This window comes from Triticum aestivum, chromosome 7B (assembly GCF_018294505.1).
Source record: "Triticum aestivum cultivar Chinese Spring chromosome 7B, IWGSC CS RefSeq v2.1, whole genome shotgun sequence".
In the NCBI taxonomy this organism is placed as follows: domain Eukaryota; kingdom Viridiplantae; phylum Streptophyta; class Magnoliopsida; order Poales; family Poaceae; genus Triticum; species Triticum aestivum.
The window spans coordinates 471,432,267-471,446,297 of NC_057813.1; the positions used below are offsets into that span (position 1 = coordinate 471,432,267).

A 14,031-nucleotide genomic window follows, 5' to 3' on the forward strand; every position below is an offset into this window, starting at 1 on the left:
TGGTTGCGCAGATCGCGTACGTGCGCGGCGGGAGCGCGGGCCGGGAGCGCGGGGACGTGGGGAGTGCGCGCGAAGGGCACGGCGGTCACGGAGACGAGGAGGTCGCAAAGGACCTGCGTGGTGGCGCACAGGTCGCGACGGCTCGGGGCGACAACCGCGGAAGGTGCGTGGCACGGAGACGCGGCGTGGTGGCGCACGGGACTGCGGGCTGCTGCAACGGCAGCGAGCGGCGGCTTGTGCCGGAGACGCGGTGGAGGCGTACATGGCGACGAGGCGACGACGACGGGGCAGGCCCCTGTCGGCAGGCCGTGCCGCGAGGCCGTGGCTTAGGGGGTGTGTGTTGGAATAAGCCACGGCGTGTGTGGTCGGGCTCGTTGGGCGTGACGGATGCCCGCGGGATGGGCGGGACGCACTGGTGCCGTCGGGCTCGTCGGGCTCATCGGGCACGTCGGTGACGCGCGGGACGAGCGGGACGCAGCAGCATGGCGTGTGTGCGTTTGTGTGTAGTGTGTGTGCTCGTGGCTTGTAGTCAGATGGCGACGGAGTAGTATGCAACAGGCGCAGCGAAGCAACCTGACGTCGAGGTCGTGCGGACGAGAACTCCAAGCACACGATCGGATGACCGGATCACCAGGAAAAGTCCGTGGGTGCTACGTCTTGGCTAGCTACAAAGCCGGTTGTACGTTGAGGTTGTTAGTGCATGCAGGTGAGCTGCGTACGTGTGTATAGGGAGACTGAGTTGGAGTTAGTTGGCATGGTGGCGTAGGCAGCGCAAGGATGGAGTACGTGCTCCAGTAGGTGTGTGTTCCCTGGCCTATAAAAGCCATTGTACTCAGTTGTAAATCGGAGCCGGTTGTAGCGATGTAGCCAGTGTAAAGAGGAAAAAGATTTGGGCGTTCGTGCGCTCGCGGCGGCGCAGAGCGCCGGTCGGAAAATGTCTCGTGTCCACTATTTTTCTTCTTCCACCTCCGTTCGGCGAGAGGAGAGGTAGCTAGAGGGCTGCGGTTCCAACACATCTGCCCCGACAGGTGCCCCCAGAGCTGCATCGCGCTCTGCCCCTCCTGCCAGACATATTGCCGTATGTGTACATCTGTTAGGTCAAACTTTATCGCTACCATCTCATGAATTTCTCAGCCTTTGAGGTGCATTATTCTGTGCAGCTGACCAAGTGCAGCCAGTGCGGCCGGCGTTGTTCGTGTTCGGAGACGGGTCTTTGGACGTCGGCAACAACAACTACATAGAACCCAACGAGGTAGGAGACCCTTGGAGAGCCAATCACTCTTACTACGGCATAGACTTCCCCAAATCCGAGCCCACCGGAAGGTTCAGCAATGGATTCAACATGGCCGACTTCATCGGTATGCTACTTTCATCCCATCATGTTATTCTTATTTTTCATGACTTACTTACTGCTCAAGACATTGACATGACCAATTATGCACATGGTGGGTCTACTTGTTCTAAGGAAAAAGTTCATTTTAGACCCTGAACTCGTAGACGTTCGGCGAAACAAACCCCCAAGTCGAAATCCCGGTCGATTGCACCTTGAACTATGCAATTTCGGTCTAAATCATACCCTGACAAATGTCAGCCGGGATTTGTCTAGCTGGTGGGCCAAGGAGCACCCGTCCTCCGCGCTGGGCCAGCCCATTTATTTATTTTGTTTGCTCAAAAAAATTATCTTTATTTTTCTGTCGCTCTTTTGCGGCAGAATAGCGGATAGCGTCAAACAGGAGAGCTTCCGTGTAGGACTCAGTGCAAACGAGCCGGCCCATTAGCAGGAAACGAGCGAACGTACGCCAGTTGGATTTGAACATGCGACATTTCGCTAGATAGCCGCGACGCCAGCCAGTGCAGCTAGCGATTGGGATTGCTATTAGAGTACAGCGTAAATTTCAAGTAGTATGGTCAGCGGCAGATCCGTTTTTTTTTAATCTTCATTCAAAAGAATGAACAATGTTTTCTTGAAGAAATTTAAAACTCAAACAAACTGTTAAAACGTGAACAATTATTGAAAACATGAACAAAAAATTATATACGACGAACGATTTTCAAATATACATTGAACATTTTTTAAGTGTACGATGAACAATTTTTAACTACACAGCAAACATTCTTGTGATATCCATTGAAATAATTTAAAACATATTGAACAACTTTGTGATATGCGCTGAAAAACCATTTAAATAGCCGTTGAACATTTCTGTTGTACACTGACCAATTTAAAATTGTGATTTTGTTTTTTGAAAAAGTGAATAAATAGCAGCGACGGCAACCACACTAGCTACCTACTCAGTACGTCTATACTGCAGCGCCAATTTTAAAGTACAATGTATCGCGACAGATTTCTTTTTACTTCAAATTTTTCAACATTTCTTGGAAACAAATGTGATTTTTTAAATACGTTCAATTCTTTAAAAATATACTTTGAACATTTTCTACATATGTTGAAAAAATTTAAATAAAAATTGAACATTTTCGTGATATACGCTGAACAATATTTAATACATGTTGAACATTTTTGTGATATCCATTGAAGAATATTTAAATTTCATTGAACATCTTTGTAAGATAATGTTTTTTAAGTCAGTTCTATGTTTTAATTTAGAACAAATATTTGTAAACCGAAAAAACAGCACGGGGTCACGTGTTCAAGGCACACCGTGCACTTTTTTTAACAAGAAAAAAAGAAAAGGTGGGCCAGCCCAGCAGAGCAAGGTGTAGCGCCCTTTGTGAATTTTTATTTCTTAACGGCAAAAAAATAAAGCGGGCCGGCCCAGCAGGGTGGAGGTGTGTGCCCTCAGCGAAATGCCAGCGATCCTGGCCATCCAAACGACTCGAAGGTTTGATTTAGACTGGGATTGCATAGTTCATGGTGCAATCGACCGGGATTTCGACTTGGGGGTTCGTTTCGCCAAACGTCTGCGAGTTCAGAGTTTAAAATGGACTTTTTCCTTGTTCTAAACATTACTACTTGATATGAAGGCCTTAGACGTGGGATCGATGTAGGCCGCATAATTGTTTTTAATGCTGTGTTGGCAGGGTCTTGAACTCAAGACCTCTTGGCTCGGATACCATATTGAATTCATGCTTCAGCTAACTCATCCAAAAGTCCGAACTGATGAAGAGAGGCGGTCAATATATTTCAACACAGTCTTCAATTTAGTATATTCTTATTTTCTCATGTATTGTCTTAGCTTGCTTTACTTTACATATAGCAGTTGAAAAACATACTCAAAGATAACACCATATATGATACCCGGAAAAAAAAAGATAACACCATATATGCTATCAGCTTCCAAGAAATGTAATAAGACATGAAGTTAAATAAACCAGTTATATGGGATAAAAATTCCATTATGGTTTGAAAACTACTCCCTCTCTATGTCAAAGTATAGTGCATATTAGTTTTGTCTGAAGTCTAACCTCATAAACTTTGACTATGTTTATAAGAAAATTTATCAACATCTACAAGACCAAATCAATACTATTAGATTCATTATGAAATATACTTGCATATCATATATATTTGGTATTGTAAAATATTCATATTCTTTTACAAAATTTACAATGTTTGACTTAAGAAAAATCTAATATGCTATATTTTGGCATGGAGTGAGCACTGAATACCATCTTCATTTCAAATTGCAAGGCATATAATTGTTCGATGTTTCTCCTTGTTCACTCCTACTAATTGCAGATTCTACTCTTTTATGCAAATAAGCATGGCTACTTTCTCTTTTCTTTGTTTTGGTTTCATTAGCATTTTAATTTTTATGACGACTCAAAATATGCATTGTAGTCTGAAATCAAGAAGAGTATCCAAATTTTTAAAAGGAATGGATATACTAGCTAAGTTATCCAGTTTTTTCAAAGAACATTGGTCAACCAGTGGGTATATCTTTGATTGATATGCAGCAATGGCTATGGGATTCGAGATGAGCCCTCCTGCTTATATGTCTCTTAATAGTCCCCCAAAAATTGATGCCGGTTTCGCTGGAGTCAACTATGCTTCCGCGACCGCTGGGATTTGGAGAGACAGCGTAAGTGGACACTTTCATAAGCATGCATGTGCATTTGAACGTCTATATTTTTAAGGAATGCATATACTTTTATATCCTTATCTTCAGTTATCATATGCCTTACACCGATAGGTAGAGTGCTATTTCAGGAATATGTGAGCATAAAATAATTCATATGCATATATTTGGCCGCATGACATACAAGGACCATTGCGACAACATCATAGGCTTTGTACACATCAATTGTTGCAATACAGAGTGTTTGATAGCTAGTTATAGGGGGTTGATGGACATCAACTACAATTAATCACAAAATGTTGTTTGTAGGACGATGGACTGAACATTCCATTGACAGACCAAATAAAGTACTTCGCCACCACAATAGAGAAGATGGAGGCCAACCGTAGCCGGCAAGAGTTGAGCAAGATGTTGTCCAATTCCCTCTTCCTCATCAGCATCGGCACCAGTGACCTGAACTACATGTACAACATCATGACCAGACCGGAGCCGGATAACAAAACTGACATCCCACACCTCATATCCTCCTACGGGGACAGCATCACGGCCTTGTACAACTTGGGCGCGAGGAAGTTCGGGATAATCAACATCCCGACCTTGTGCACGCCGATGGGTTATACGTGTGATGACCTCATGACCAGTCTCCCCAAGGACTTCAATGACGGCATCAAGCCGCTCATGTCTGGCCTCGCCTCCAACCTCGATGGCCTCCGTTACTCCGTCGCTGACTTCTATGCCTTCTCAGATGCAGTCAGCACAAATCCGTCAGCATACGGTAAAATCATTAAGAATGTCGAATATTCCTGCAATGTCATGAATTCGGCAACTATATTTATGTTGTTATGGCATGTTGATGGATGCACAGGATTTGTGAACACCGGAGCCTCATGCTGCGAAGGCCCATGTGCACCTAACTATAGGCCACCATGTGCCAACCGCATGGAGTATTGGTATTGGGACACCGAGAACCCGACGGAGCAGGCCGCTAAGCTGGCCACAACTACATTTCTTAATGGCACAACCCAATTTACAACGCCCATGAACTTCAAGACGCTGATCAACCAAAAATGATTTATGTTTATGTTTTTGGATTGTATCCACAATAAAAGCGAGCTGATCAACCAAAAGTGATTTATGTTTATGTTTTCGGCTTTTAGTATCCACAATAAAAGCAACTCATCTATGTGAACCATATATATTTCCATTTGCTATGAATTCTAAGGTGTGCATTGTGATGATCATAGCTTTCAATGGTACACTGGCGCGTTGAGTCCGTTGTTGAGTCCTGAACAGTACTGAGAGTTGATGGTGTGCAGTAACCGGTTTTAGAGTTGAGGATTCGGTCCTAAATGAAGTAGTAATTTCAAGGTTGAAAAGTGGATTTCTTTCATCCTTGGATCATTACAATCGTGGTTTACAAGAAAGAAACTAAGCGATCTCTCCGGTTTATAATCTTACCGACTTACAACATATATCTAGGAGCTACGACTAACGAACTCTATACTCTAAGCTTTATCACTTAACATCCTCCTTCAATATCAAGAGTCCAAGTTGAGGTTGTTCTTGAAGGCTTTGGAGTTGTTGAACTTACAGTGGCTTCGTGAAGCCATATGTCCAATAGCTTTAGTAATGTCCAATTTCAGCACAACCGTCGGATCCTCCAAAGCATTCAGACTACGTTGTGCATAGCACCGGCATGAAATTATCGTGTAGTAATCTTCCTGTGCTTTGGTGCTTTCCCACAAGGTTAGGCAGATCCTCAGCAGGCCTATTTGAAAGAATTTTGTCGAAGACCTTTATAGCTCCATGAACTAGACTAACTGGTCTGTAGTCCAGTATGTCAACATCACCATCCATCTTAGAAAGTAGCAAAACCTTGTCCATGCATGTCCCAAGTAGAAAAAGTCATGTGCCCTCAAAAAATCATGCTCAATGATGCTCCAACATGAAGCATTAAATATTTCGATAAATCCATCAGGTTGTCGGAGGCATTGCCTTGATACCTTTCTCCACTTCATCCTCTGAGTAATGGTAGCTTTGGGTTATTGATCCGTGTACACCCATGAATCTAATAATCAAAATGCTGCATGATTGGAATATTTTGCAGAGAAACCCAAAAAGAGAAGAAACAATTATGTGGGGCATAACAACGGTTGAGCTGATCGCTGATGAGGTCTTCAAAGCTACACTTGGGTGGAGGATGATCAACAAGATTGTTGTTGGATGAAGCATCAAAGGAGTCCTTCTGCCAGGCTGAAGATTTTAGATTTCATCGGTTGCCTATCTTTTTATCCAGTAGTAATTTGCTTAATACTTGTTAGAAATGTTGTCTGTTTAAACCATCTCCTGGAGATCCGACTTGTGGAGTCTCAGGATGATGGAGCCTGGAATTTGGCAACTATGTGGGTTATGGACTTATAGTCTGTTGTGGTCTGTGTGGGCAGATGAGGTTAGTTCATGTTGTTCAGGTAGATCATGCATTGTTTATTTTATTTTGCTTTATGCTGGTCCTGGTAGCTGTATAAGACATTGTGGTTTCTTTTAATAGAAATCCGAGAGGAAGCTCTCTTTATCAAAAAAATAACTTAGGTGCTAATTTATTTTTACTCCGAACAAGGTGCCACTTGTTAATATACGTTGTGCAGCCATGAAAGATGGTACATAGGATAACTGGGTACTGGTTTTAGTGATAACAGCCAACAAAACTTTGATTCGTTAACACATCTGCAACACAAAGCTTCAAACATCAGCCAGCAAGTAAAGTGACAATGATTTTCGCCAAAAAAAAAAAGCGGAAGTCCACGTAGAACGTGGACACTATTTTTTTTTTTTGAAACCGATGGACACTATAGATAGTACAGCAAACTACTCCTGAACGAAGTTCAAACACTAGGAGTGTCAGTTTTGATCGATGTCGCACTGCACCTTGGCAAGAAAGGTCCATGTCCAGAGAAAGTGTTGTTCTAAGCCCGAGCTCAAATGTGCTCGAGTGAACAGTAAAATTAAGAAAAAATGAATACAAATTCAAAACATTCTGATTTTTGTTTGCGAAACATTGATAAGATGTTAGTTGGCTTGCATATGAAACATTTTGGAGCATCTATTTTGTGTTTTTTGCCACGGTTTTCGCGAATGTCATATGGTGATGAATTTTTGCAAGCCAACAAACATTTTGTCAATGTTTCAGACAAAAAAATGAGATCTTATAAAAAAAATCCATTTTTTCCTATTTTACTGTTCACCCGAGCTCACATGAGCTCGGGATTAGGACTGCCAGGTCCCATGTCCAGTCTGACTTTTCTCAAGGGCACACTATCTCGAGGGAACATGTCACACGCCATGGCCCAATAAACCAGTTATTTTAGTAACCAAAGAGATGAATTAATTATTGTCCAAAGAGAAAAACAGTTGCTCAAATCACGCCTTGCAGTCAAAAGCATCGACGAGAACGCTCCCGGTGAGACTCGTCCTTTGTCATGAGCCGGAGGAACAGAATAGCACTGTGATTGAAAAGTTTGTCATGTACCTGACCACTAGCCTCTCCAATGTGACAATGCTAGCAATGGGTAGACCGTAGACCCCCAGTTTTGAAATTGAAAAGAAAAAGGAAACAATGGGCAGACCATTACGTGTGCGCACTGAATCATGCGTTGCAGCGCATGTAGCCATAAACCGTTATTTTCCTCTATGAACATTCAACGCTTACGTTTTCTTGTAATTGTAAGTAATGTTTATGGGTCGGTCCCACGTCATTTTCATCTGCAGCAGTGAAATCCAGGTTTCCCAAGCTTACCAGTAGTACTGATAGTATTTGAGGTCTTGCCGACGACCTGTGTAGGAAGTAGCACATCAATAATTGCTCATGTATACCATTGCCAACACATTGTTGGAATAATTAAAATTTAATTTTACATTTTTCCCTATGCCAGATGATCCTTTTCTTTTTCAGAATAAATATTCCGTTAGTCTTCCAATTATTATTATTTTACTGAGCAGCACCATGAATAGAAAATAACCGAAGGTTCAAAAAACAGTGAAATAAATAAATTTGAATAGAGGATTCAGATACCTCTGTGAAAGACAGCTCCCAAATGCCTTTCTGGTGAGGGTTACACTTACACATCATTTCTGCAGCACAACATAGACCAAAGAAAACCTAGCACTTAAGCTCTGTACCAATGCTGTGCGGACAGTTACCAACCATATTCAGAAAAAATGTGTGGTGGATACAAACTGGATGCCATGGATGACTGAAGGAAGCACCAGCGGTGCAAATCACACCCTGGAGCTTTAATTCAGGACTACACACCAGCCAGCTGAAAGCCTGAAACAAGGGAAAACTCTACGAGGCTGGAACTTGAAAGACAGAGACTACACAGGATAGTTGAACTGTTGACCAGATACAACCAGTTACCACTAAAGAAAGGGACAAGAAGCTGGAGTACTGAGAGAAGGCTATGTGCAACAATGGAATCCATGCTGCAAAGTTGACCACTTTTTTTGTCTTGAGAAAGATATTTGGACCCGGCACCTTTTGTACTAATATAAATACAGCACAGCTTGAGAATAAAGACTTCACAGCTAACTATTCATGGAAGTGACCAGAACCTAACACTTACGTATTGGATTATATTATAGCAGTAAATCGCTTCCTCTGGAGGGTGTACTGCTACTGGATTCCTATAATAGCATTCATCAGTGATCATTCTGAAGATCAACTTGAGTGCCTCGAGACAGCAACCAATATGGATGCGCGCTCTACCTCTCTGCTTCTACTGACTTTGATCCATCTGCTTTTGCGCATCTCGGCTCGCGAATTCCTCTTGCCAGGCTCCTCTCTCTCCATAGAGGATAGCTCCGGCGCCCTCCATTCGCCAAACGGTGCTTTCACCTGCGGCTTCGACAACATCTCCCCAAATGCCTCTGTCTTCTCCATTTGGTTCTCCGACACCGCTGAGAAGACCGTCGTCTGGAGCGCAAATCATCTCCACCCGGTGTACTCCTGGGGATCCCGAGTCATGCTGCATGCAGATGGCAGAATGGTCGTAGAAGATTACAGTGGCCAGCCTGCGTGGGCAAACAATGTCAGCTCCTCATCAAAGGCCGAGCAAGCTCAGCTGCTGGACACCGGAAACCTCGTCGTCAGGGGCCAAGGTGATATCATTCTATGGCAAAGCTTCGATTCTCCTACTGATACGTTGCTGCCCAATCAGAACATTACTGCGGCTACAAAGTTGGTATCTACTCATAGATTACTTGTTCCTGGGCACTACAGCTTCCATTTCGATGATGCGCATTTACTCTCACTGTTTGATGATCAGAAGGATATCTCTTTTATCTATTGGCCAAAGCCAGATCTTACTACCTGGGCAAGGCAAAGAAACCCATTTAGTACCACCACCATTGGGCTTCTTGATAGCTGGGGGTATTTCCATGGAAGTGATAATTTGACTTTTAAGTCTACTGACTGGGGTCTCGGGATTATGAGGAGGCTAACATTGGATTATGATGGCAACCTTCGATTATACAGTCTAGAAAACAGAGAATGGTCAGTCACATGGATAGCATTTCAGACCTGCTTCGTACACGGTCTGTGCGGTATGAATGGAATATGTGTGTATACACCTAGACCTGCTTATGCATGCGCCCCTGGACACGAAATCATCGACCCAAGTGACCGGAGCAAAGGTTGCCGGCCGAAGTTCAACCTCAGTTGTCATGGGCAGGAGATGAAATTTGTGAAGCTACCCTCCACTGACTTCATAGCTTATGATCAAAGTAAGCTTAGCTTAGTTTCCTTCGATACTTGCAAGAAGATATGCATGAATGACTGCAGTTGCAAAGGTTTCTCATACTGGCAAGGAGGTGGATCTTGCTATCCAAAGTCATCCCTTGTTGGTGGTGTAACCAGCCCAGGTTTACCTGGTTCTATCTATCTGAAGCTTCCAAAGACATTACAGGTCTCAGGGTCCTCAATTCCTCAATCACAGCCTTTTGGTCTCAGATATGCTCCTAACTGTAGCGCAAACAACAAGTATTTCACTGCAGATTTTCTGGATATACCTAAGAGCAGTCGGAGTGGATCAAAGTACTTGTACTTCTATGGGTTCTTATCAGCGATATTTTGTGTGGAGGTAATGTTTGTGGCATTAGGATGCTGGTTTATGTTGAGATTGGAGGGCAAGCAGTTAACAGGAGTATGGCCAGCTGAGGTTGGCTATGAGATGATAACCAACCACTTCCGGAGATATACTTACAAGGAGTTGCAGAGAGCAACTCGGAAGTTCAAGTATCAGATTGGGAGGGGCGCATCTGGTCTTGTGTACAGGGGGGTCTTAAAAGACAAGAGGGCAGTAGCAGTGAAAAGGTTGGCAGACATAAACCAGGGAGAAGAAGAATTCCAACATGAATTGAGTGTGATTGGAAAGATTTACCATATGAATCTGGTGAGGGTTTGGGGATTCTGTTCTGATGGTCCCCACAGGATATTGGTTTTAGAGTATGTTGAGAATGGTTCGTTGGATAAAACCCTGTTTAGTGGAAAGGGCTCACAGATATTACTTGAATGGAATGAAAGATTTAAGATTGCTCTAGGGGTGGCAAAAGGATTGGCTTATCTTCATCATGAGTGCTTGGAGTGGGTTATACACTGCGACCTCAAGCCTGAGAACATACTGTTGGATGAGAACTTGGAGCCAAAGATCACAGACTTTGGCCTCGCAAAACTTCTGAATAGGGGCGGATCCAACAAAAAAGTATCGCGGATCCATGGAACTAGAGGTTATATAGCTCCCGAGTGGGTTTCTAGCCTCCCAATAACAGCAAAGGTTGATGTCTACAGCTTTGGAGTGGTTCTCCTAGAACTACTGAAGGGGGCTCGTGTTTCAGACTGGGCTTCAAATGCTGACGAAGAAGTGGAAATGGTCCTTCGAAGGGTTGTTAGGATGCTTGCAGAAAATCTGATGCTGGAGGGTAGCAAACAGTTATGGATCGCTGACTTCATTGACTCCAGGTTGAACCGCCAGTTCAATAACCTGCAGGCAAGAACAATGATCAAGTTAGCTGTTTCATGCGTAGAGGAAGATAGTAGAAAAAGACCCACCATGGAAAATGCTGTGCAGATGCTTCTTTCAGTTGATGAAGCCAGTGGCATAATGCAGCAGTATTCTACCAACTGAACAAAGAATTTGGTGTTTGATATAGCATACAGCATCGATGATTATTATTGGATCCAAAACGAAGATATCTGTGAAGTGTATCCATGTAAATCAGGAACTACCATGAGCCACTTGTATGCTAATTTTGAGTTTGGTATTCGACCACACTATGCAAGTTTATGTAGTCTTAAAATACTAATATTGGTGGAAAAGTTATGCTAGTTTGTATTGTAAGAAATTAAGATTCGGTGTGACCATGTTGTTTACCATGAATGCATGATATGTTCATGTTGTGGTGCTTTCTTTCAGAGTATACATGTTCATGGGTGTTGCTGTTTTGGATGAAACTGTTATGAAAGCATACTTTCTAACAGAAAGAACTGTACAGATATTCAGACTTATTGAATCTTAGGACGACCTGTTTGCATGGAAATCTCACCTGTTTTGGTTATATCCAGGAGGCAAGTTCAATCAAAGACAAACTATGTCACCTGTCTACCTAACAATACATAGTTCAGTCATTTCATGGGAGAAGGAAGTTCAGAGCCAGAACAATATTTGGTGAAATTTTATCCCAAGGATTTCATAAGCAAAAAATCTGACACATTTTTCTTTCCACCTTGACATCTCCATTGCTCATACAGTAATATGCATATAAATATTCTTTTTGGGAAAAGTAAAGAACCTCGCTGAGCTCTCAGTTGTGATTGTTGAATCAAAGAACTGTACCAAAATACCAATTACAAACTTGCCTATTTATTTCCCAAGTTGGTGCTAATTCACCCCAGGAAGCATGGGTGCGTCTCTTTGATTTGCAGTTTTCCCTAGCTATTTTCACACAGCTGTTTCAGGCTCCTGACTACACAAACAGCACATGTTGTTGTGCAGCCAGTTGTGCGCCCCCAACCTGTCTGCTGTCTAGTTTCTATTCTAAAGAAGCAAATCATACATAGAACCTTACTTTTCCCTCTCCCATGATCTTCCAAACCTGCTCTGCCGACGAAATTGAACGACATTAGCAGAATAACTGGCGCTGTTCGTGAGATTCCACTTGATGAGATCATCCTGGTCCGAGAGCCGAACCAACTGAATTGTTTTCCCCAAAGCTTGATGTACTGGTCAATTCAATTGGCGGAACCATGGCCAGCGAAACCACAATGCACTGCTATAGCATACAGTGCAGTATCCCCAACTCCGAGGCCCCCCATACTTCTTTGGCGCACAAATCTTACGCGGTGGTGTGTTGTTCTGGTGAGAATAATCAGTACTCTGACCTATTGAACTTGTTGTCCACTGCATACCTTCACTCCTTCATATGACCGTCATAAATCACGGCGCCATCAAGGAGGGCGACGCAGGAACAAATCATGCTACCTGCAAGGAGGGATTGGCGGGAAAGTAATGCAGTGCGACGATTCAAGAAGGGGAACGCAAGTGACCTGCGGAGCGGAAGCGGAGGGCTGGTTCTGCTGTCGGCGCCGTGGGATCCGGAGGCAACCTCGCCGTCGGCGACACGGGGTGCCGTGCGGGTGCGTGGGGACTCGTCGAGATGGTGAATTTTTTTTTTAGGGGTTGCGAGCGGCTGAGTATGGGCTGTGTGATGGGCTGGGCGAGGGGTTGAGTGAGACTGAGAGCGACTGAGTATGGGCGCTGTGATGGGCTGCGACTGTCGATAAAAACCTATCACTTGAATTGAGTTCCTTTTTTTCTGAAACGGGCTTGAATTGAGTTTCGCGCCAAGCCGTTTGGACGCTGCGGTGCGTGGACGCTGCTCTTCTACATCCGCAAGTGAATGTCAGATTTTTTTTCGATAAAGGACGTTTCATTGAATAGATATATCGAGGTGATACAATCGCATCGAAAGAAAGCCCGGCCTCTGCATAGCTAGATGCACACAGCCAAAAAGTCGAGAGTGCCCTAAGAATAAAAATAATTCGGTACAAATCGAAGCAAATAAATCATGTCGAGGCTAAGGTGCGGTAGATCCTATCCGCAGATCACACCGCCATCCATGGGGGTAGAAATCTCCCTGGCCGAACGCTCCAGCCGTGTAGACGCCATCATAAAAAGGTCTCTGTCCTCCGGCCTCTGCAGGATAGACCAAGTACGGAGCCATCGTGTACAAATATGAATAACCTGCATAGGAGATGAGACACATTTGTTATTAAAGATCACATCATTCCTGGTAAGCCACAATGCCCAGCATAAGACCGCCACTCCCACGAGAATGTGTGCAGAAAACTGTTTATCAATACCCCGCAACCAGTTGCCGAACATATTCCATGCACTACGTGGTGGGTATAAATTAGAAGCTACTTGAACTATGGCCCAAACTGCCCGAACGAATTTGCACTCAAAGAATAAGTGTCTAATAGTCTCGTCATGTTGGCAAAAGACACATGTCTTAGAACCATGCCAGTTTCGTCGTGCCAGATTATCTCTAGTTAGGATGACTCCTCTATGTAGAAACCAGAGGAAAATCTTCACTCTTAGAGGAATTTTGAGCTTCCACAATTTCCTGTTATCAACTGGAACATCACAATGAACCATTGCATCATACATGGATTTGACCGAAAATTTGCCATTCTGATGCAAGTTCCATCGAAAGACGTCCGGCTCACCTGACAATAATGTCCTCCAGACAAGTGAGTAATTCATTCCATGCTGCCAGGCGAGGGCCAAGAAGGTCCCTACGGAAAGAAATATCAGGGTTTTGTTGTCCTAAAACTTGTTTGATCGTGACAAATTTATGTCTGACAATCCTGTACAAGCTCGGATATTGCACCATTAGTGGGTTGTTCCCTAGCCAGGTGTCTTCCCAGAATCGAACCTGA

General features: G+C 43.7%; 2 protein-coding genes across 2 annotated transcripts; both read left to right on the forward strand.

Annotated features, from left to right (window-relative positions):
- Nucleotides 1-1,166: 1,166 nt before the first annotated feature.
- On the forward strand, nt 1,167-5,278 carry LOC123162918 (GDSL esterase/lipase At1g71691). The gene is made up of 4 exons (XM_044580691.1): nt 1,167-1,358; nt 3,919-4,043; nt 4,350-4,815; nt 4,906-5,278. Exons 1-4 carry the CDS (start codon nt 1,343-1,345, stop codon nt 5,109-5,111), a joined length of 813 nt encoding a protein of 270 aa, XP_044436626.1. The 5' UTR covers nt 1,167-1,342; the 3' UTR covers nt 5,112-5,278.
- Nucleotides 5,279-8,647: 3,369 nt separating this feature from the next.
- Nucleotides 8,648-11,497, forward strand: LOC123161963 (putative receptor protein kinase ZmPK1). The gene has a single exon (XM_044579769.1). It carries the CDS (start codon nt 8,786-8,788, stop codon nt 11,216-11,218), a length of 2,433 nt encoding a protein of 810 aa, XP_044435704.1. The 5' UTR covers nt 8,648-8,785; the 3' UTR covers nt 11,219-11,497.
- The last annotated feature ends 2,534 nt before the right edge of the window (nt 11,498-14,031 follow it).

What these genes read in the sequence shown, in the direction of transcription:
- LOC123162918 (XM_044580691.1), top strand. An exon ending in CTGGGATTTGGAGAGACAGC is followed by an intron (nt 4,044 to 4,349) that starts GTAAGTGGACAC and finishes TGTTGTTTGTAG; the next exon opens with GACGATGGACTGAACATTCC. An exon ending in CACAAATCCGTCAGCATACG is followed by an intron (nt 4,816 to 4,905) that starts GTAAAATCATTA and finishes ATGGATGCACAG; the next exon opens with GATTTGTGAACACCGGAGCC.
- LOC123161963 (XM_044579769.1), top strand. Translation starts at nt 8,786, where the DNA reads ATGGATGCGCGCTCTACCTCTCTGCTTCTACTGACTTTGATCCATCTG.